Source organism: Eubalaena glacialis, chromosome 2 (genome assembly GCF_028564815.1).
Source record: "Eubalaena glacialis isolate mEubGla1 chromosome 2, mEubGla1.1.hap2.+ XY, whole genome shotgun sequence".
Lineage (NCBI taxonomy): Eukaryota > Metazoa > Chordata > Mammalia > Artiodactyla > Balaenidae > Eubalaena > Eubalaena glacialis.
Window position 1 is genome coordinate 160,796,003 of NC_083717.1, and position 24,179 is coordinate 160,820,181.

General features: G+C 36.4%; 1 protein-coding gene across 11 annotated transcripts in view; it reads left to right on the forward strand.

Moving 5' to 3' along the window:
* GPHN (gephyrin) overlaps positions 1-24,179 on the forward strand; it is a 615,197-nt gene that overhangs the window by 562,421 nt on the left and 28,597 nt on the right. For 10 of the 11 annotated variants that reach the window (XM_061180933.1, XM_061180924.1, XM_061180923.1 and 7 more), the window contains one exon: positions 23,517-23,604. The exons of the other annotated variant lie outside the window; for it this stretch is intronic. In XM_061180933.1, the coding sequence (XP_061036916.1) occupies positions 23,517-23,604 (88 nt within the window). The remainder of the gene's footprint in view (positions 1-23,516; positions 23,605-24,179) is intronic. 11 annotated transcript variants of the gene reach the window in all.

Below are 24,179 nucleotides of genomic sequence, written 5' to 3' on the forward strand. Positions count from 1 at the left end.
GGTGAAGAAAAGTGGTGAGAGTGCGCATCTTTGTCTTGTCCCTGATCTTAGAAGAAATGCTTTCAGCTTTTCACCATTGAATATAATGTTAGCTGTGGGCTTTCATATATGGCCTTATTATGTTGGGGTATGTAACCTCTATACCCACTTTATTGAGAGTTTTTATTATACATAAATGTTGAATTTTGTCAAAAGCTTTTTCTGCATCTGTTGAGATGATCATATAGTTTTTATTCTTCAATTTGTTAATGTGGTGTATCACACTGATTGATTTGCAGATATCAAGCCAGCCTTGCATTCCTGGGATAAATCTCACTTGATCATGGTGTGTGATCCTTTTAATGTATTGTTGGATTTGGTTTGCTAATATTTTGTCCAGGATTTTTGCATCTACATTCATCAGTGATATTGGCCTGTAATTTTTGTGTGTGTGTGATATTTTTGTCTGTATTGGTATCAGGGTGATGCTGACCTCATAGAATGAGTTTAGAAGCATCCTTCCTCCGCAATTTTTTGGAATAGTTTGAGGAGGATAGGTGTTAATTCTTCTCTAAATGTTTGGTAGAATTCACCTGTGAATCCATCTGGTCCTGGACTTTCGTTTGTTGGAAGTTATTTGGTTACTAATTCAGTTTCATTACTGGCAGTTGGTCTGTTCATGTTTTCTAATTCTTCCTGGTTCAGTCTTGGGAGATTGTACATTTCTAGGAATTTGTCCATTTCTTGCAGGTTGTCCATTTTATTGGTACATAGTAGTTCTTGTAATCGCTTATGATCCTTTGTATTTCTGTGGTATCGGTCATAACTTTGCCTTTTTCATTTCTGATTTTATTGATTTGGGTCCTCTCTCTTTTTTCCTGATGAGTTGGCTAAAGTTTTACCCATTTTGCTTATCTTTTCAAAGAACCAGCTCTTAGTTTCATTGATCTTTCCTATTGTTTTTTCAGTCTCTATATCTTTTATTTCTGCTCTGATGTTTATGATTTCTTTCCTTCAACTAACTTAGGTTTTTGTTTGTTCTTTTTCTACTTCCTTCAGGTGTAAGGTTAGGTTGTTTATCTTAGATTTTTCTTGTTTCCTGCGGTAAGCTTGTATTGCTACAAACTTCCCTCTTAGAATTGCTTTTACTGAGTCCCATAGATTCTGGATCATTGTGTTTTCGTTTTCATTTGTCTCCGGGTATTTTTATTTCTTTCATTTTTTTCAGTGATCCATTGGTTGTTTAATAGCATATTGTTTAGCCTCCATGTGTTTGTGTTTTTTGCAGTTTTTTTTTTCTTGTATTTGATTTCTAGTCTCATAGCATTATGGTCAGAAAAGATGTTTGATATTATTTCAATTTTCTTAAGTTTACCGAGGCTTGTTTTGTGGCCTAGCATGTCATCTGTCCTGGAGAATGTGCACTTGAAAAGAATTTGTATTCTCCTACTTTTGGGTGGAATGTTCTGTATATATCCATTAACTCCATTTGATCTAATGTATCATTTAAGTCCAGTGTTTTCTTATTGATTTTCTATCTGGATGATATTTCCATTAATGTGAGTGGTTTGTTAATGTCCCCTACTATTATTGTGTTACTGTAAGTTTCTTCCTTTATGTTTGTTAATATTTGCTGTATGTATTTTGGTGCTCCTATGTTGGGTGCATATATATTTACAATTGCTATATCTTCCTGTATTGATCCCTTGATCATTATGTAACATCCTTCTTTTTCTCTTGTACAATTTTCGTTTCAACATCTATTTTGTCTGGTATAAGTATTGCTACCCCAGCTTTTCTTTTGATTTCCATTTGCATGGAGTACCTTTTTTTCATCCCCTCTTGTTCAGTCTGTGTGTGTCTTTAGATCTGAAACAAGTCTCTTGTAGACAGCATATATACAAGTCTTGTTTTTGTATTCATTAAGCCACTCCGTGTCTTTTGATTGGAGCATTTAGTCCATTTACACTTAAAGTCATTATGGATAGGTATGTATTTATTGCCATTTTGTTACTTGCTTAGGGATTGTTTTTGTAGTTCTTTTTTGTTCCATTCTTCTTTTGTTCTCTTCCCTTGTGGTGTGATGGCTATCTTCATTGTTATGTTTGGATTCCTTTCCTTTTTCTGTGTGTGTATCTATTATAGATATTTGGTTTGTGGTTACCGTGAAGTTTATATATATAGCAATTTACATATATATATGTATATGTGATTATTTTAAGTTACTGATCTCTTAAGTTCAAAGACATTTTAACAACCCTGCATTTTTACTCTCCTTCCCTCAAAATTACTATTTTTAACATCATATTTTATGTCTGTTTGTTTTGTGAATCCCTTAACTGCTTATCATGGATATAAATGATTTTGCTACTTTCGTCTTTTAACCTCCTTACTTGCTTTGTATGTGGTTGACTTTTACTGTATATTTGCCTTTACGATGATCTTTTTCCTTTCATAATTTTCATGTTTCTAATTGTGACCTTTTCTTTTTCACTTAGAGAATTCCCTTTAACATTCATTGTGAAGCTGGTTTGGTGGTGCTGAACTCTTTATGTTTTCCTTGTCTGTGAAACTTTTGATCTCTTCATCAAATTTGAATGAGAGTCCTGCCAGGTAGAGTATTCTTTGTTGTAGGTTTTCCCCTTTCATCACTTTAAATATATTGTGCCACTCCCTCTGGCCTGCAGAGTTTCTGCTGAAAAGTCAGCTGATAGCCTTAGGGGAGTTCCCTTGTATGTTATTCATTGCTTTTCCCTTGCTGCTTTTAATATTCTCTCTTTATCTTTAATTTTGCCATTTTAATTACTAGTGTGTCTTGGTGTGGTCCTCTTTGGGTTGATCCTGTTTGGGACTCTCCGTGCTTCCTGGGCCTGGCTGTCTGTGTCCTTTCCCAGGTTAGGGAAGTTTTCAGCTGTTATGTCTTCAAATATGTTCTTTGCCACGTTCTTTCTCTTCTTCTCCTCTGGGACCCCTATAATGAAAATGTTAATACATTTGATGTTATCCCAGAGGTCTCTTAAATTGTCCTCATTTTTTTAATTCTTTTTTCTTTTTTTTCTTCAGCTTTAGTGATTTCCACTAGTCTGTCTTCCAGCTCACTGATCTGTTCCTCTGTATCATCTAGTCTACTGTTGATTCCTTCTAGTGTATTTTTCATTTCAGTTATCATGTTCTTCATCTCTGTTTGGTTCTTCTTTATATTTTCTAAGTCGTTGTCAAAAAATTCTAACTTCTCACTCTGTTCATCCATTCTTCTCCCTAGTTCTTTGATTATCTTTACGATCATTACCTTGAACCCTTTCTGGGGTGCATTGCCTATCTCCATGTCACTGAGTTCTCCTTCTGGGGTTTTATCTTGTTCCTTCATTTGGAACATGTTCCTCTATCACCTCATTTTGCCTAACTTGCTGTTTTTTATTTCTACGTATCTGGTAGGTTGGTTACATTTTCTGATCTTGGAGAAGTAGCCTTTTGTAGAAGACTTTCTATGTATCCCAGCAGTGCACCCTCCTCTGGTCACCAGAGCTATGTGCTATAGGGGTGTCCCCTATGTGGGCTGTGTAGGTCCTTCTGGTTCAGCAGGCTGACTACTCTGGGCGATCTGGTAGGTGTGACTGGCCCCCAGTTTTGTTGGTTACCAGGCCCTGCCTTGTACAGACCTGCCAGCTACTGGTTGGTGGGGCTGGGTCATGAGACAGCTAGCTGCAGAATCCCAGGGTGCCCAGGGCTATTGCTGGCTAACTGGTGGCTGAAGTTGGAGTCCAGGACATCCTGGGGCTGGTACCCACCTACCAGTGGGTGAAGCCAAGTCTTGGAGCTAGTGCTGGCCCATTGGCAGGGTTTGGCTGCAGGGCCCAGTGGTCCCAGAGCTGGTGTCAGACCACTGGTCAGTGGGGACATTTCCTGACACAGCTGGCTATGGAGTCCAGGGTGTCCCAAAGCTTGTGTTGTCTTGCTGTTGGGCAGTGTAGGGGCCCAGCCAGTCCCAGCGCAGGTGTTGGCCTGCTGGTGGGTGGTCTGGGTCCTTCCACAGTTGTGGAGCTGCAGTTGTCCCCAGCCTAGCATTCTCGTCCAAGGTGCCTGCTATTGGGTGAGACTGCTCCCAAGGCTAAAACAGGCACACTGGTAGCTGGGATCAGGGCCCAGGGGATTCTGAGGCTGGTGCCTGCCCACTACTAGGTGGAACTGGGTCCCAGTATCTCTGGCTGCAGAGTCTTGGGGGTCTCAGGTCTAGTGCCTATGCAGTGGTGTGTGGGGACAGGTCCTGTGCCCTCAGTTGGGCAGGGCCGTGTCCAGGGGTGGCTGTGGGCTCAGGGGATCTTAAGGCAGCCTGTATGCTGGTGAGTGGAGCTGTGTCCTGGCTCAATTAGTTGCTTGACCCAAGGCATCGCAGTACCAGTGCCTTCAAGCTTGATGGGCAGAGGTGGGGCTGGGTATTGAGACTAATAAGCTAGAGGGAGGATTCCAAAATGGCATTTGCCAGCACCAGTGTCCACGTAGCAGAACAAGCTCTCAAAAATGGCTGTCGCCAATGTCTGTTTCCCCAGGGTGATCTCCAGTTGTCTCCTGCCTCTCCAGGAGACTCTCCAAGATCAGCAGGTAGGTCTGACCCAGGCTCCTTTCAAATTACTGCTTCTTCCCTGGGTCCCAGAGCATGTGAGATTTTGTGTGTGCCCTTTAAGAGTTTAGTCTCTATTTCCCACAATCCTCTGGGACTCCTGAAAGCAAGCCCTGCTGACCAACAGAGCCAAACGTTTTGGGGGCTTGTCTTCCTGGCACAGGACCCCCAGGCTAGGGAGCTTGATGTGGGGCTCAGACCCCTTCCTTCTTAGGGAGCACCTCTGCAATTTTAATTATTCTCCCATTTGTATGTCACCCACCCGGCGGTTTGGGTCTTGACTATACTGTGACTTCACCCCTCCTACCCATCTTGTTGTGCTTCCTTCTTTATGTCTTTAGTTATATTATCTTTTCTGGTAGGTTCTGGTCTTTTTCATTGATAGTTGTTCTGTAAATAATTCTAAAATTTTTGTGCCTATGAGAGGAGGTGAGTCCTGGATCCTTCTACTGTGCCATCTTGGGAACCGCCCCCTGCCCAGGTATACATTTTTAATGTAACTTTTTTTTTTTTTTTTTTTTTTTTGACCTAGCCTCATGGCATGCAGGATCTTAGTTCCCTGACCAGGGATCAAACCCGCACCCCCTGCAGTGGAAGCACGGAGTCTTAACCACTGGACTGCGAGGGAAGTCCCTAATGTGACTTTTTAATCTTAGAACAAATAAACATTCATTGAAGAAAATTTAGAAAGTATAGATTTTTTTTAAAGCAAAGGAAATTAACACATAATCCTGTTACCCAACATTACTCTTCTTCTATTCTTTAATTCTATGCATGTATACAGTTTATGTGTATGTGAATGTGTATTAAAAAAACAAAGAAATTATACTTATTTTTGCCTTCCATTTTCCTTCCCTCCATTTTTATACTCAATATACCATAAACATCTGTCCATATCATTACATAGTACTCCGCTATGTCATTTTAATGCCTACATATTATTCTCTAGTAAAAAGTATAATTTGACTGATTTATACAATCCCTTGTTGTCAGACATTAGATTGTTCCTAATCTTTCTCAATTGTGAGTAATTGATGAAGACCTTTATAACTAAATCTTGGCATATACCCACAATTATTTGAGAGTGTTTTTAAATTTTTTATTTTATTCACTTTACGACCATTTGTTGAGTGTCTGCCGTATGCAAAGCTATATTGATACCAGGGGTAAAATGATAAATAAAACAACTGCTATCCTCAACTGCTTGCTGGTGGGCATGTGAAACAAGTTGTTCATGGCTTTATCCTTAACATTTAGAACGTTGCCAGCACATGGTAGCTACTCAATAAATGCCAGGAAGTAACAGGAAAGGAAAGAGGGGGACACTGAATATGGTCTGAATATGAAACTAGTCAAACCTAGTGATTTCAAACTGCACAAATTAGTTTGTGTTTACAGGGGTAAACTATAATACTTCTAAGCTACATCCTATTTCTACTTTGAATATGGAACAGTAGATATCCTAGTTTTCTTTTCCCCGTGGCTGGTTCAATAACCTGTTAGCTTCCTTTTGTCCTCCTAGGCAGCATGAGCTACTGTTTCCCTACTGTGGAGGAAGTCTAAGACAAATGAGGATGTTTGCATACGTACATAAGTACAGAGTATTATATGTGCCGTGACAGTTGTGGCCAGACTTGGTTAAGATATTGGTCATTTAGCACATATGTGCTTCTCTGTTTTTACATTTTTTCTCTTTTCCCTCAGTGTCCTGATGTGGCCTAAACAGGGTGGGAAAAGGATTTGTTCATATTGAGCCAGTGTTGTTTTCTTTCCCAACATGTAAGCTCCATGAAATCCAGGACAAGGTATGTCTTGGTAACCCTATGTCTATAGCACTTAGTAGGAGTACCTCTTCTAGATTAGACAACTCTGCTATCTTTTCCTATACCATCCTCCTTTTCCATGGAACCTAGAAACTTCCAACTGTGCAACTGTCCAGAAAAATCTTACAGGGTCCCTTCAAAGTGAGTACAAAAACCTTAGCCATAGGAGCAGACCAGAAAATATGGCACTGACAACAAAATTATATTGGTAACTGAGGTACATCAGAAAAAAATGCATGATATAAAGCTTTGCACCTAGGATGATTCATTTTATATTTCTGAAGAATGTGGGGCAGGACAGGGGAACAGAATTCCAAATGAATTTAGGAAGCTTCTAACTTTAAAAGTTGGGGAGCTGCTCCCACTGGCTTAGATGATCTTACATATTAACATCCTTTTTTTTTCCCCAAAAATAATTTTTATTGTCACTCTCATCCACTTCACACACATTTAATTCTCCCAAGCCATCTTTCACAAAAGGTAAAATGTTTTTCCAGAGTAACATATATGCATTCTGGCACCCGAAAATTTAAGTACAAAATGACTCATTATATTGTTAGGAGCAGGATGGTGATGATTTTAAAGAATCTGTCCAGTTCATGAATATAAACCAATTAACATATCAAGTTCAATGCTTAAAACTACATCTCTGAGAGGTGTTGTCATGTGCAGTAGCAAAGGGAACAGAGTGAGGGACTCAGTTCTCAGTGGGTACATCTCTTCATGCTCCAAAAAGTACTAGATGGTCACAGCAGGTATTAAAAGAAAAAAAAAAACTACTATAATAAAACATGTCATGCATTTCTATCAGGCCAAAAGAAGTAGAGTAACAGTAAAAACTGGGTAGATTTGGGGGATTTAATCATTCAGTAGATATTAACATCCAAACATTACACATTAACTTCTTAAATATACCAAGCAGTAATTATGATTCAAATACACAAAATCCACTTGGGGAAATTTTTTTAAATAAAGTTCAGCATTGATTAAATTTATATCATTCCTAAAACTGAGTTTTAACTATTGAGCTGTTTATATTTCTACATAAGTTTTGAAACAGCTTGGTAATGTAGCTACCAAACTGCTGACTTGGACTTTCTAGCCTTTCAAGGCCTGAAAGGCTGGGAAATTCCCTTAATTAAGAAAAGAATTCCCCCTTCTGGAAAATTGCCATCACAGAAGCCTGCCCCACTCAAATCATGCTGGGCTTGCTTGGTTCTGTCATAAATTGATGTTTTGGATTTAAATTGCCTGCTCCTGCTGCTGCCAATTTGTGAAGCTGCCTCTTCGCAGTGAAGCATGAAACAGAAGGGGAACAGGTGCGGAGATAGCAAATTGGATTCTTATAAAACTGACACATTTAGCAGGAATTATCAAGATAGACTTAACAAAGCCCAGTGCCTTACATCCTCCAATTTGTGAACCAGACATATCCTAGCTTCCTAGTGCTTAATTTATAAAACTAGAAATTTCATATTATCAGACAGAATTTAGATCTGAATTTAAATGGTTCTTGTCCTCTTTATAAACTGCCAGCTTCCCTTATGGAACAAAGTTTTAATTTTTAAGTCAACATAATAGATTTATTTTCTGATCATTTATCAGCAGAGGTCTCTCATTTTCTATTGGTTAACCAAAAATATTTTTTTTTACCATAACAAACGTGTTTATTGACAAGAGATTCTTCCCATTCTTAATGACAGACTTTTTAGTGGCTACTACATTTGCCTCTTTTAATCCTTAAGAGCTGCTATTACAGTTGATGTTACTGTTTCTTCCAAGAATTACCTCTAGGTATTACTGTAATTTTCGAAATGTTTTTCTCACATGACCTGACTCCCATAAAGAGTAATATGTCCAGAAAGCCTTTCCTAATTATCCCAAACCAATTCTGATCATTCTATTCCACTCAACATTTATAACATTTCTTTTTATATGTATTTTCACTTTAATTAATGTATTTTAAGTTCAATCAGTGTTAATTAATTTGCTCATTTTATTCAGTTTTCTAAATTTTGTCACATGTTTTCTGCACTGGTTTGTACATTTAAAGGCAGTGACCATACTTTGTTCTGTTTTATATGACTCCATAGTACCTGAAAACCCAGTGGGACTGAAGGAGGACTAAATGATGACTATATGTAGTATATAGTTTGATCCTGTAGGTGAAGTAGACACCCAGAAAATATTTATAGTTCAGGAATTTATCCTTGACCTCTGAAGAAATTAGTATATGACTAGTTTATCCTTAACTATTTTTTTTTGTTATCTTGGTATGATCAACTGCCATTATTGTTTTAATCTCCAAATCCTAGAATTTTTTTCCCACTCTCCTGCTGTCATCTTCACTCATCCTAAAATGATACAGCTCACAGTTGGTGTAACAGATGAAACAGGAAACTAATTAGCAGCTGTTGTCCATCTGTGTGTTTATATTAAATATTTTAAAATAAAACTGCATTTGCATTCTGAATACTCTGTCTGAAGTCCATAAAATCTAATCTTGGGTAAAGGATCTGTCTTTGTTTTGACTTCTATAGTAGACTATGTGATAAAGCAAAAAAAAATTTATCCCAGAATCAGGATTACAGTAACTTAAGGCAGATACAATTTTTTTCCACTTTTATTGAGATATAATTGACATCCAGCACTATATAAGTTTAAGGTGTACAGTATAATCATTTGACTTATAGTAGTTCTATATTTAGTTTTTTAAGGACCCTCCATACTGTTCTCCATGGCATTGTACCAATTTACATTCCCATCAACAGTGTAGGAGGGTTCCCTTTTCTCCACACCCTCTCCAGCATTTATTGTTTATAGATTTTTTGATGATGGCTTTCTGACCAGTGTGAGGTGATACCTCATTGTAGTTTTGATTTGCATTTCTCTAATATTTAGTGATGTTGAGCATCTTTTCATGTGCCTCTTGGCCATCTGTATGTCTTCTTTGGAGAAATGTCTATTTAGGTCTTCTGCCCTGGGCATATATCCAGAGAAAATCATAATTTGAAAAGATACATGCACCACAGTGTTCATTGCAGCACTATTTACAATAACCAAGACATGGAAGCAACCTAAATGCCCATCGACAGAGGAGTGGATAAAGAAGATGTGGTACATATATACAATGGAATATTACTCAGCCATAAAGAAGAACAAAGTAATGCCATTTGCAGCAACATGGATGGACCTAGAGATTGTCATACTGAGTGAAATAAGTCAGACAGAGAAGGAAAAATATCATATATGATATCACTTATATATGGAATCTAAAAAAATGGTACACATGAACTTCTTTACAAAACAGAAATAGAGTCACAGATACAGAAAACAAACTTATGGTTACAATGTGGGAAACATGGGGGAGGAATAAATTGGGAGATTGGGATTGACATATACACACTACTATATATAAAGTAGATAACTAATACGGACCTACTGTATAGCACAGGGAACTCTACTCAATACTCTTTAATGACCTATATGGGAAAAGAATCTAAAAAGAGTGGATATATGTATATGTATAGCTGATTCACTTTACTGTACACCTGAAACTAACACAACATTGTAAATCAACTATACTCCAATAAAATTTTTTTAAAAATCATCTGACTACATCATGAAATGATTACCACAATAAATTTAGTGAACATCCATCATCTCGTATAGATATAAAAGAAAAGAAAAAACCATTTTTTCCTTGTGATGAGAACTCTTAGGATTTACTCTCTTAACAACTTTCATGTATAACACACAACAGTGTTAGTTATATTAATCATGTTGTACATTACATCCCTAGTATTTATCTTGTAACTGGAAGTTGGTACCTTTCCACCACCTTCATCCAATTCCCCCTCCTCTCACCACCTGCCTCTGGTAATCACAAGTCCCTCTCTTTTTCTATGGGTTTGTTTGTTTGTTAAGTGTAATTGACCTACAACACTATGTTAGTTCCTGGTATACAACATAGTGACTCAATATTTCTATACATTACAAAATGATCACCATAATAAAATTAGTTACCATCTGTTACCATACAAAGATATATTATTATTGACTGTATTCCCACACTGTACATTTTATCCCTTTGACTCATTTATTTTATAAGTTTTTACCTCTTAATTGCCCTCACCTATTACAGTCATCCCCCCATCCCCTCCCCTCTAGCAACCACCTGTTTGTTCTCTGTATCTATGACTCTGTTTCTGTTTTGATATGTATGTTCATTTGTCTTGTTTTTTAGATTCCACATGTAAGTGAATCATAGAGTATTTGTCTTTCTCTGTCTGACGTATTTCACTTAGCATAATACCCTCTAGGTCTATCCATGTTGTCACAAATGGCAAGATTCCATTCATTTTTATGGCTGAGTAGTATTCCATATACAGTATATACACACCATCTCTTCTTTATCCATTCATCTATCAATGGACACTTAATTGCTTACGTATCTTCACTATTGTGAATAATGCTACAGTGAACATAGCGGCGCATATATCTTTTCAAATTAGTGGTTTTGTTTTCTTTGGAAAACTACCCAGAAGTGGAATTGCTGGATCATATGGTAGTTCTATTTTTAATTTTTTAAGAACCTCCATAGTGGCCACACCAATTTACATCCCACCAACACTGCACAAGGGTCCCCTTTTCTCCATATCCTTGCCAACACTTGTTATTTGTTGTCTTTTTTATAATAGCCATTCTGACAGGTATGAGTTGATATCTCATTATGGTTTTGATTTGCAATTCTGTGATGATTAGTTATGCTGAGCATCTTGTCATGTGCCTGCTAGCCATCTAAATATCTTATTTGGGAAAATATCTATTCAGGTCTTCTGCCCGTCTTTTTTTTCAATTAATTTTATTGGAGTATAGTTGCTTTATAATGTTGTGTTCGTTTCTACTGTACAGCAAAATGAATCAGTTATGCATATACATATATCCCCTCTTTTTTTGGATTTCCTTCCCATTTAGGTCACCACAATGCATTGAGTTCCCTGTGCTATACAGTATATTCTTGTTAAGTTACCTATTTTATACATGGTATCAGTACTGTATATATGTGAATCCCAGTCTCCCAATTCTGCCCAATTTTAAATCAGCTTGTTTGTTTTTTTGATATTGAGTTGTATGAGCTATTTATATATGCTGTATATTAACCCCTTATTGGTCATATCATTTGCAAATATTTTCTCCCATTCAATAGTCTGCCTTTTCATTCTGTTGATAGTTTCCTTCTCTGTGCAAAAGCTTTTTAATTAACAAATGTAGTCCCATTTGTTAATTTTTGCTTTTGTTTCCTTTACCTGGGGAAACATATCCAAAAAAAATATTGCTACAACCAATGTAAAACAGCATACCGCCCATGTTTTCTTCTAGGAGTATTATGGTTTCTGGTCTTACACTTAGGTCTTTAATCCATCTTTAGTTTATTTTTGTATATGGTGTAAGAAATTAGGCAAGTTTGAGTCTTCTGCAAGTAACTGTCTAGTTTTCCCAACAACATTCATTGAAGAGACTGTCTTTTCTCCATTGTATATTCTTGCCTCCTTCATCGTATATTAATTGACCATAAGTCTGGGTTTATTTCTGGGCTCTCTATCCTGTTTCATTGATCTATGGGTCTGTTTTTGTGCCAGTGCCATACTGTTTTGATTGTTGTAGCTTTGTAGTGTAATTTGAAATCAGGGAGCTTGATACCTCCAACTTTGTTCTTCTTCTCAAGATTGTTTTGGCTATTCACAGTCTTTTGTGTTTCCATACAAATTTTTAAATTATTCTAGTTCTGTGAAAAAATGCCATTGGTATTTTGATAGGGATTACATGAAATCTGTAGATCGCCTTGGGTAGTATCGTAATTTTAACAATATTAATTCTTCCAATTCATGGACACAGTCAGTGTATCTTTCTACTTGTGTCATCTTTAATTTCTTTCATCGGTGTACTATAGTTTTCCAAGTACAGGTCTTTTACCTCCTTAGGTAGGTTTATTCCTAGGTATTTTTTTCTTTTTGACACAATTGTAAATGAGATTATTTTCCTGATTTCTCTTTCTGATAGTTTGTTGTTAGTGTATAGAAACACAACAGATATATGTATATTAATTTTGTATCCTGCAACTTTACTGAATTCATTTATTAGTTCTAACGATTTTTTTGCTGGTGTCTTTAGGATTTTCTATATATAGTATCATGTCATCTGCAAACAGTGACAGTTTTACTTTTTCCTTTCCAATTTGGATCCCTTTTATTTCTTTCTCTTGTCTGATTGCTGCGGCTAGGACTTTCAATGCTATGTTGAATAAAAGTGGGCATCCTTGTCCTGTTCCTGATCTTAGAGGAAATGCTTTCAGCTTTTCACCATTGAGTATGATGTTGGCTGTAGTTTGTCATATATGGTCTTTATTATGTTGAGGTATGTAGCCTCTGTAACCACTTTATTGAGAGTTTTTATTATACATGGATGTTGAATTTTGTCAAAGCTTTTTCTACATCTATTGAGATGATCATATGATTTTTATTCTTCAGTTTGTTAATGTGGTGTATCACATTAATTGATTTGTGGATATTGGACCATCATTGCCTCCCTGGAATAAATCCTACTTGATCATGATATATGACCCTTTTAACATATTGTTGAATTCTCTTTGCTAATATTTCATTGAGGATTTCTGCATTTATGTTCATCAGTGATTTTGGCCTATAGTTTTCTTTTTTGTGTGATATCTTTGTTTTGATATCAGATGATGCTGACCTCGTATATGAGTTCAGAAGTATTCCTTCCATCTCAGTTTTTTGGAATAATGTGAGAAGTATAGGCATTAACCGTTCTTTAAAAGTTTGGTAAAATTCACCTGTGAAGCCATCTGTTAATGGACTTTTGTTTGTTGGGAGTTTTTTTAATTACTGAATCAATTTCATTACTGGTAATTGGTCTGTTCATATTTTCTAATTCTTCCTGAGTCAGTCTTAGGAGATTGTACGTTTGTAGGAATTTATCCATTTCTCCAAGGTTGTCCATTTTATTGGCATATAATTGTTTGTAATAATCATTTATGAACTATTGTATTTCTATGGTGTCAGTTGTAACTTCTTTTTCATTTATGATTTTATTTATTTGTGTCCTCTCTTTTTTTTCCTGATGAGTCTGGCTAAAGGTTTACCAATTTTGTTTATCTTTTCAAAGAACCAGCTGTTAGTTTCATTGATCTTTTCTATTGCTTTTTTAGTCTCTATTTCATTTATTTCTCCTCTGATCTTTATATTTCTTTCCTTCTATTAACATTGGGTTTTGTTTGTTCTTTTTCTAGTTTCCCTTTAGGTGTAGGTTAGGTTGTTTATTTTAGATTTTTCTTGTTTCCTGAGATAGGCTTATATCACTATAAACTACCCTCTTCGAAATGCTTTTACTCTGTCCCATAGTTTTTGGCTGTTGTGCTTCCATTTTCATTTGTGTTTAGGTACTTTTTTACTTCCTCTTTGGTTTCTTCGGTGATTCATTGGTTGTTTAGTAGCATATCATTTAGCCTCCACGTTTGGGGTTATTTTTGCAGTTTTTTTTCCTTATAGTTAATTTCTAATCTCATAGTGTTGTGGTCAGAAAAGATGTTTGATACGATTTCAATTGTTCTTAAATTTAATGAGACTTGTTTTGTGACCTAGTATGTGTTCTATCCTAGAGAATGTTCCACATGCATTTGAAAAGTATGTGTATTCTGCTGCTTTGGATGAAATGGTCTGTATGTATCAACTAAGTTCATCAGGTCTAATGTGTCATTTAAGGCCAATGTTTCCTTATTAATTTTCTGTCTGGGTGATCTGGCCGTTGATGTGAGTGGGGTGTTGAAGTCCCCTACTGTTATTGTGTTACTATCAATTTCTTTCTTTATGTTTGTTAATATTTGTTTTATGTATTTAGGTTCTCCTATGTTGGGTGCATATATATTTTACATTGTTATATCTTCTTGTTGGATTGATCTCTTTATCATTATGTAATGTCCTTCTTTGTCTCTTGTAACGTTCTCCGTTTTAAAGTCCATTTTGTCTTGTATTAGTATTGCTACTCCAACTTTCTTTTCTTTTCTATTTGCAAGGAGTATCTTTTTTCCATCCCCTCTCTTTTGGTCTATGTGTGTCTTTAGATCTGAAGTCAGTCTCTTGCAGGCAGCATATATATGGGTTTTGTTTTTTTTAATTTATTCAACCACTCTCTATCTTTTGATTGGGACATTTAATCCATTTACATTTAAAGTTATTATTGATAGGTGTGTACTGATTGCCATTTTGTTACTTGTTTCTGCAGGGTTTTTTTGTTCCTCTCTTCCTCTTTTGCTCTCTTCCCTTGTGATTTGATAACTATCTTTATTGTTATGTTTGGATTCCTTTCTCTTTTTGTATATGTATCTTTTATAGATCTTTGGTTTGTGCTTACCATGAGGTTTACATACACATATACATGATTATTTTAAGTTGATGCTTTCTTAAGTTCAAATACGTTCTAACAACCCTGCATTTTTACTTTCCCCTACATGTTTAATATTTTTGACATCATATTTTATATCTTTTTGTTTGTATACCCTTAACTACTTACTGTGAATATAGATGATTTTACTACTTTTTTCATTTAAGCTTCCTACTAGCTTTATGAGTGGTTGGTTTACTACGTTTACTGTATATTTGCCTTCACCAATGAGATTTTCTGCTAGTGTTCAGGTCATTCTCATCGATAGTTTCTCTGTAAGTAGTTGTGATTTTGGTGTGCCCATGGGAGGAGGTGAGCTCAGGGTCTTCCTACTCTGCCATCTTGGCCCTATTCCAGATAGAAATTTTAAAAAGCAGAGTCTGAACTGAAAGTGGACCCCCAATACCCCCTGAAATCTGAGAAGATATAATAGTCAAAGGATATCATACCCTCTAGACATATTCCTCCTTCACAGAAACTGATTAGTATGTAAAGTCTTGAGAAAGCCACATTCATTTTCTGATAGATTTATTTTGAGATATACTTCTCCTTTCTCTTTTATCTACCTTTCTATTAACTTTAAGCTTTTTTGACATCTAATTAAGTTACAACTCTAGGAAGAGTTGTTATTATTATTGGTGACCATCTTCCAAGATGAAGGTGAATGTCATAGCTTGGGGGAGGAAAAATGCTTCTATTTTTTTCACTCAAGTCAAATAGTCAAATGTTCCTGAAGTCCAAAAAGTGAGAGGGAGACAAGTGTGATCTACAAGCTGAGTATTATATTGCAATGCCTGCATCAGTTTCTCCATCTCTGGTTCAGTCTATACATGAAGAGAAAATAGTCATTGTGTTAATTATATAAATTTTGGTATTTCCATAGAATACAATATCTTCGAATTGAAAGGAATTTCTCACGTTAGCTTCTCCAATATTTTACTCAGTGGAGGTATTAGAGAAAATTTCTAACAGCTGGCCATCAGGTTTTTGTTTGATGCTTTTAGTGAGAAAGATATTATTTGCCTCATGAGGAGAACATTTATTGTTGGATGGCTGTTATGGCACGGATGTTTTTCTATTACACTGAGCCAAAGTCTTTATCCCTGTTTCTCTTATCCATTAGTTCTAATTCTGCCTGGAGCAACACCAAATAAATTGACTCCCTCTTCTACATGACAGCATCTCAAAGAAAGTACTATTTATGATTATGTAAATGTTAGTAGTATCTTCTCTTCCACCCACAGATAATATTATTTGCCCATAATATCATTATAGTTGTAAATATTGTACATTATTCATTCCCAAAGCTACTGTGGAGAGATTAATTTGAGACCAGTGTTCATTCATTTCTTGAGTGCCTACAATGTGCAGGGATTTGGTAGGTCAATCAAGAAGCCTAGATAAAATGAGAACATGACTTGTGAGACAGTCATATATTATTGTATCAGCTTTATAAATTTGCCTTTTATCACAATTAGTTTCCTCTCTTTATCCTTTTTTAGTTCTTTTGACTTTAAATTCCACTTTGACATTAAAATGCCATTCCTGCTTTTTTGAATATTTACATTAGCCTGGTGTCTTTTGGGCATACCTTTTATTTTTATTCTTTCATCTCTTTTAAGTGTATCCCTTATAAATAACATCCAAATGGGAATTGAGCTTTAAAAAACTCAATCTTGCATTTGCCTTAGGTTACTGTAACCCTGATCCTAGCTTGACGTTCATTTTGCTTTACCATAAAGTTTGCTATATATTATTCTCTTGATATTTTTTCCTTCCATCTTACTTTATTTTTACTATTAATAGAACTTTGTTATTTCTTCTTTGTCCTTTTCCCTATTGTTGGTTTGATCCAGGTGCTATTTTTTCCCTTTCACTCATTATTTTAGAAGGTGTGCTGTACTCTACCATCCCCCTCATGCTTTCCTTCTAATTTCTGATACTAATAATCAAATATTCATTTCTCCACTATTATATTTTTAAAAGGTGCTCACTATATCCCTCCTACAAGGCCTTCCCGTTTCCTCCATGCACATCCTACACCAATGAGACTTTGAGAACACTTTTACTTCTCCCATCTCCTCCCACTCCTTCAACCTTTAGGCATTGCTGAGATAATGCTTTTAAATCTAGACTATTACTAAGTTTTCTTTTGCAGTATATCTCTACAACTTCTGGGAAATCCATGTTTAGTACATATATTATAATCCCCCAGTTGATTTGATTGTTATTCATTTAGATTTAGTAATATAGTTTATAAACGTGTGTGTATTTTACTAGTGTTTTCTCTACTCTTCATCTTCCCCTATCTTGAGATCTCTGATCTGGTTAATTTTTTTCATTTAGAGTAATTTTTCCAGAACATTACTTGTTGATTTATTATCTAAATTTTTACATTTTCATAAATATTATTCTTCTGTCCTGACAGGTGAGTGGTGTCTGACTGGATATAGGATTTGGGGGTTGCAAGCCTTTTTTCTCAGAGTACGTTGATGTTAATCTACTGTTTTATAGTTTTTAGTATTGTAGGTAAGAAGTCCAAGACCAGTATTCTTTTTTTCTTTGTTAGTAAATTTAATCTTTCTGTCTGACAGCTTGTAAGATATTCTCTTTATCCTTGAAATTATAAAATTTAACCAGGACATTTTTAGGTTTGTAATTTTTTGTCAGTCTTACCTGGAACTTAGTAAATCTTTTCAATCTCCAAGCCCAAGTCATTCCAAATAAATGAAATTTTCCTCTATTTTCCCCCCTATCAGTTCCTTTTTTCCCGTATGGGATTCCTATTAATAATATGTCAGTGTCTTGCTGTGTCCTCCAAATTTCTTTTCATCTCCTGCATGACTTGTGTCATTTTATATTTTTGTACATCTCTTTGAGACATTTCTACCACTTGGTTTTCCATGCCACTAATTGAGTTTCAACAGGGACTATATTCACCTTCATCTACTAAATTTTAAATTTTGAAAATTATATTTTTTGTTCCAGAACATCCTTTTAAGGTTGTAAATGAATCTTCATTAGTGCTTTAATTGTGTGTTGTTTTTGCTGTTGTTAAAATTATCTATTTCCCCCAACATGTTGATTTCACTAAGAGCCATCCTAACTATCGTTCTTACTCTTCCACCCTCCAGTTGCTGGCAGCTTAAATTGCTGGTATTTTCCTTTACCTACTGAGAGTTGTATTCACCCTCAGCCCTCAAGAAGCTGCTAGGGTGCCATAGACCTGATGGGAATGTAGTTGTAGTGGAAAAGAGGATCAAAGTGGTAAAAGGCATGGAAGTCACAACTCCTGAATTGGCAAAGCAGCAATAGCAAGCTGCCAGTCTTCTATTGAAGCCTCTGTGCTTCCTGGACATTTAGTTATGAAGGTTTGGGCTTTCCCAGCTATTAGGGATAGGGCAGTCTTAGTATTTTTTAAGTAGACTTCTGGGTCAACTTAAAAATAATACCTTTGTGCTTAAACTGCATCCCAATCAGCTTCTAGTGCTTTAAATCAGTGAATGTTAGACATGGAAAGGACCTAGTCCAAATGTCCTCATTTTACAAATAAGGATAATGAGACCCCAAGAAGTGATGTTCACTTTTCAAAGTCATCCCAGCGGTAGAGACAAAACTGGATTCTAGGCCCTGACACACTCAGGCTTCAGTTGACAGTTCTGTTTACTGTCACCGAGTACTTAAATTTCTAGCATTTAGCACTAAATCAATGCTCTTATAGAATGTTTTCATATAATATTGGTACTCTCAGAGAACCATGGGTAGGTACTTATTTCAAGTGAAAATGGATAGGAAGTGTTAGTAAATCAAGATTAATGCTAGTATTAGATTTATCTTTAAAGAAATGGTTAATCACCTTTCAAATCTAATTAAAACTGCAGTTTTTAATGAAGAAAGAATTAAATGATATCACAATATCCCTTTAAGATCTGCTGCTCTTTGAGAAAAGGGAAGCTACTGGTATATACCTAGAAAACTTACTAATCTGCTTAATTGAACATCCCTTCCAGTGGCAATGGTGAGAAGATATTTCAAATGTAAAAAGTACAAGTTATGGTTTTCGATCATCACTATTTGGCATACACAAATAAGATTTATATACTTAGATAAAAATGATAAATAGCTTTTTTCTGACGATGTATATAACAAAGTGTCTTTCACAGTGTGAATACTACTGTAGTTTAAAAGAATAGTAGAGTGAACATAGGTGACCTTGAACCTGTCACTACCTCTGTGAATTTCATTGACCTCTCTTGCCCTGCCTACATCATAGAGTTGTAAAATTAACACATAAGTGTGACAGTGTACTGTTCTTTTAAAACAAGAGAATTATTGTCATTAATTTTATTTCTTAAATATCAACTGATCTTATATATAGGAAGTAATGTCATATATAAGACATACAAGGTCATATTATGTTTTCATTTTACTCTCCTATCTTTGTGAAAATTAATATGCTATGCTCTCTATTTAACAAAACTGAGAAAATCATGAATTATTTTTATCCTACTATAATATCCATGATTATAATCCTTGCTACCTATTTTTTATCATTATTCAGAGTAATCTCTTAGTCTTAGAAAGCAAACTCAGTTTTTAGTTCTTAAAAGTAAAAAGGTTGGGGGGACGGAATATGAAATAAATATGGGAAAATATTAGCATTTGTCAAATCTGAGAGATGGATACATGGGTGTTATACTGTTATCTTATGTGAGAAATATTTCATCATTTAAAATATGAATCACAAAAAAAGAGAGCAAATTTATGACTTGTAAGCAAGCCCTAAGTTATGTTTAATCAAAATCTTATTTAGTTTTCATCTGAATATAGGATTCAGAACTATGTTTGTTTCATTCCGCAGAGCTAACATGTTCACAGATACACTTTTCTTGTCATCCCAGACAGATCTCCTCCTGCTGCCTTAGCATCCTCTGTTTTATGCTTTTGCATAACGGTCCATTCTCATGATAGTTTTCCTTGTATGACATATCATATGCCTGAAAAAACTAGACAGTCACTCTGCTTAGGCACTCGACAAGGAAGCAGAGGTTCTAGTCCTAGCTCTGCCACTTAATGCTCCGCCTAGCCTTTAATATGCTACTTTGCCTCTCTGAATATCACTTTCCTTTTCTGTAAAATAGGCATAATCATACTGTTCAATCTACCTCAGAGATTTATTGTGAAATAATAAATGGAGTTATATCATGCAGTGTAAGTGAAGTTACAAATCCTCTGACAATTGCCATACATTGGTCCCTGTCCCTGTAAGCTATGATCTCTTACTAGATCCCACACACCAGAAGTATGCAACTGAAAGTAGAGTTAAAGAGATGGGCAGAGGGAGATAGAGAAGGGCAAGCCCCGAAGAGTGCTCCCAGCTCTGCTACTGAACACAATGACCCCCAAAGACCTTTCCAATTTTAAGATTTAGTGATTTTGTGAATCCACCAGCCACAGAGAAGAAAGCAGCATTGAGTGTATTCTTTGAAACATAATAAATTACAGTAAGGACTTGCTTGGTATAAAATTCCTTTTAGTTTATTTCTGCAAGTTAGAAAATATCATGTGGAGAGTTGATGACTCTGCAGTTTTACAAAATAGGAAAAAAGTCTTTCCCAGATAATATGAAAACAAGGAATAAGGGGGGAAAAAAAATCACTGAAAAGTATGTTTATTTGTAGCCATCAGCTAGCCTGTCCCAGGAACTTTACCCACCTACAAAGATGTCGATGTGTATGTCACTGCTGCTTTGTTTCCAATGACTTTGCCATAATCCTGTAGAGTTGACAAGCTATAAATTAAATATTGTAAGATTGGTAGAATTAGCTAATGTCTCTTATACTAACACAAAAGTATATGTTGTGTTGATAATAGTCATTGTCCCTTCACCTGAATCACATTCCACATCACCCTGTGTTTGTGATGTTTTTCCCATTTACTCCATAGGCCAACCATTTGGCTCAGCTTAATGATCCAGCAAGGCAAGGGGACCAGAGTGCTGGGCATGCAGTGATCAGGAATCCGTCACATACATATCTGATAGTATTTCAGTACAAAAGAATAATTTGTTATTTTTTCCCTAAAGCTAAACGAAAAAGATTGATGAAAACTCTGTTCAAAATACATAGTTCAAAAATACACCCATTTTTTAATATAATTCTTCCAAGATGTTTGCCCAACCAAATTAGCTTCAAAATTCATGTCAGGGATTTTTTTTAAGGTTTTTTTTTTTTTTTTTTTAATGTTTTACACATAGATCCTACCTTCACTGAATACCTGGGTATCTTTTTGGCTGCATAAGCAATTAACTGGATGATTTCAAAGGATCTCTGTGTTGTAGATTGAACCTCATGTGAGCCATTTTTCAAACTTTTACTATTGTCTCCTTGGGAGCTTGCTCACCAAAGCCAAACAACCTCTGGTACACTCATGGACAGGCCAGTGCTTGAGGAGCAGGAGAATTTTATCTAGAGTCAGTAAGAGAACCTAATAGTAAATGGAACTATTCAGGCTGGAACCAGACCTAGCTTATTTATTGAGCCCTTTGGGCTTTTCACATACAGTTCTGTGAATGTATTTGAGGTCCAATCTATGATTTTCTTCTGTGTTAGTCATAGATATTCTCCTAAATAAAAACAGTCAAATATGCTAAAGTTGAACTCTGCCAGGTTGTTATGTTTGTATGATAACTTTTGTCAGTACCACAGTAATAATAACAACAACCAACCTTTCTTGAAAACTCAGTTTGTACCAGGTACTATCCCACAAACTTATATATATTATGTTACTTAACCCACATAACAACCCTATACTATCCCTACTTTATAGATGGAAAACTAAGGCAAAGAAAGGTTAAGCAACTTGTCCAAGGTTCTACATCTAGCAGGTAGTAGCACCAGGATTTAAACTCAGGCAGTCTGACTCCAGAGTTCACACCCTTAATCTCTGTAATGTGCCACCTCCCAACTTTGTCTCCTGGAGAGCCTCTCGGGTAGATCTCAAGTTCCTCTCCTTACCTCTGTCACCCCTGGATAAAATTTGTGCTAGTTACAAATCTTCTCCTCCTCCTCCTTTTCCTCTTCTTCCTCCTCCTCCTTCATCTCCTCTCCCTCCTCCTCATCCTCCCATGAAATAGTGCATCAAGGGAAAAGGATATGAACAAACTTCACTACCACGAGAGGTTTGGGAGAACATATGCTATCGCATTGAGACATCATTTGATTTCAAGTTAACAAAAACCTGCTGAGTCTAGTTTAAGCAAAGGGAGGGATTTATGGGAAGAGTTGTCTCCTGGAGCACAAGACCAAGAATAGGCCTCAAGAAGGACTAAAAGCAAGAACTAGAGCATCAGAAGCCAGGATTGTTCCCTTTTTAAATGTACATGTTAGATGTCTATGGGGGAGAAAGGGAAATACCTCCCTTCTCCACAGAGTAAAAAGTTCTTAGAAAACAAGGGTTTAGGCTGAACAAATATTCCTCAAAAGGCACCTTTTCTGTACTCCCATCATTTGAAGGTAAATGCAAGTGCAGTGCACATTGCCCAGTAGCTTTGTATGCATTTAAGATTGTGACTAAACAGTCCCTTTCAGCTATTCCCTGATTTCCTGTCCCTCCAGAAACCCTGATGCTTGGCATTTTGTTTTTTTCTCACTTGATCAATCTCAAGTTAGGCCTTTGCAACCCTTCTAACATCCATAGGATAAGACTGTTGATTTCACGCCATCCTTCCTCCCAGGCCTTCCATCTGTACAATCAGAGGGCCTGGTGCACTTGTCTTTTCAGTTGACTGTCAGGAATCTCACTAATTTCAATCCTAACATTCACCCTGACCCTTTATCCTCTCAAAATATCTCATACTAAAAAAAAAAAAAAAAAAAATATCTCATACTGTCTCTGCCTTCCTTGTTCTTTTTTTCTGTACCCTTTTCCCAATAAACACCTACTGGCTCTTTATATTTTTAGGGACCCCCCCCCACCCTTTTCCCATTAGATGAAGTTCAAATTCTTGACCTTGAGGGCCCTCCAAAATCGTGCCCTACACTACCTATCCCAGCCGTTTCAAGTCAGGTCCCTCACTCAAGCAGTTCATTTTCCCCATTCATCTAGAACACCACAGGCTTCATCATAGTCAGATCCTCTTGCTTACAAGGCCCTTTCCCATTCCTTCCCACCTGTAAAAATTCAGCCCATTTCTCAAGGCCTAACTAAATTAAGTCATATTCCCTCTAAAGAGTCCTAAGTCTCCAACACCTAGGGTGATCAACTGTCCTGGTGTACCTGAAATTTCCTAGGAAATGTAACTTTCAGCACTACATCTGGGATATTCCTAGGCAAACTGGGATGGTTAGGCAGCCTATCCACACCTCACTGTCTCCCCTCATTATACTGCCTTGTTGAGTAAAAAACCTGTGAAAGTACCAGTAACTACTCTTTCCACACTTACAAGTTTCTTTCTCCGCAATGAGTTATGCTTTTATTGTGCAGAGACCTTTTTGATTCCCACTTCATACAGACTTTTGTGCTGTACTTATGTTAATGCCTACTTATTGAATAGGTGGTCTAGTTTTTAGTTGGCACTATATTTAAAATCTTTTCCTTGTGTGTTAATTTATTTGTCTTTATTTTTTTTCCAGCCCAGATGACTTACTCAATGCCTTGAATGAGGGTATCAGTCGTGCTGATGTCATCATCACATCAGGGGGTGTGTCCATGGGGGAAAAGGTATGAAAAAATGAGGTTCATGAAGTATGCAGTTGATTAACAGTGGTGTGGTAGTCATCTGGTATCCATAACCAGACTCCCACAAAGCTGAAAATCCACAGGGCTTCAGAAATTTCTGGGCATTCTAAAAGGTATGCAGTGCAGATAAGTCAGAGAGCTTACCATCTCAAATTAAATCCAGGAGTGAAGCTGTTAAAATGTAGGTAGGTATTCTCTTCATAGCAGACAGATTGCTGGGTCAGTCTTCCCTCAAAGTCTCCTAGAGGTCTTGAGCCCTGGGTAGAGCAGATTGCTGCAGTCCTCTCCCAAGATCACAAAGGCTAGGGGCTGAGGTCTGCATTGTAGCAAAGCTATAAGAAATAATTTGCAACATGTCTGTTTTCATTACCATCAAACTGCCTGAAGTGCTCTGAGCATCACGAGGGCAAACCCTGAAGTTAAGAGTACTTGAATTTAAAATTTCTTATTTCCAGGGAGTGTTTCATATAAAACTTATCTTGGTTGCTAATGAACTTAATTATGGGACAGTACCTATTTGGCAGACCGGAAGTTTGCTTTTCCAGTACTTCTGAAGA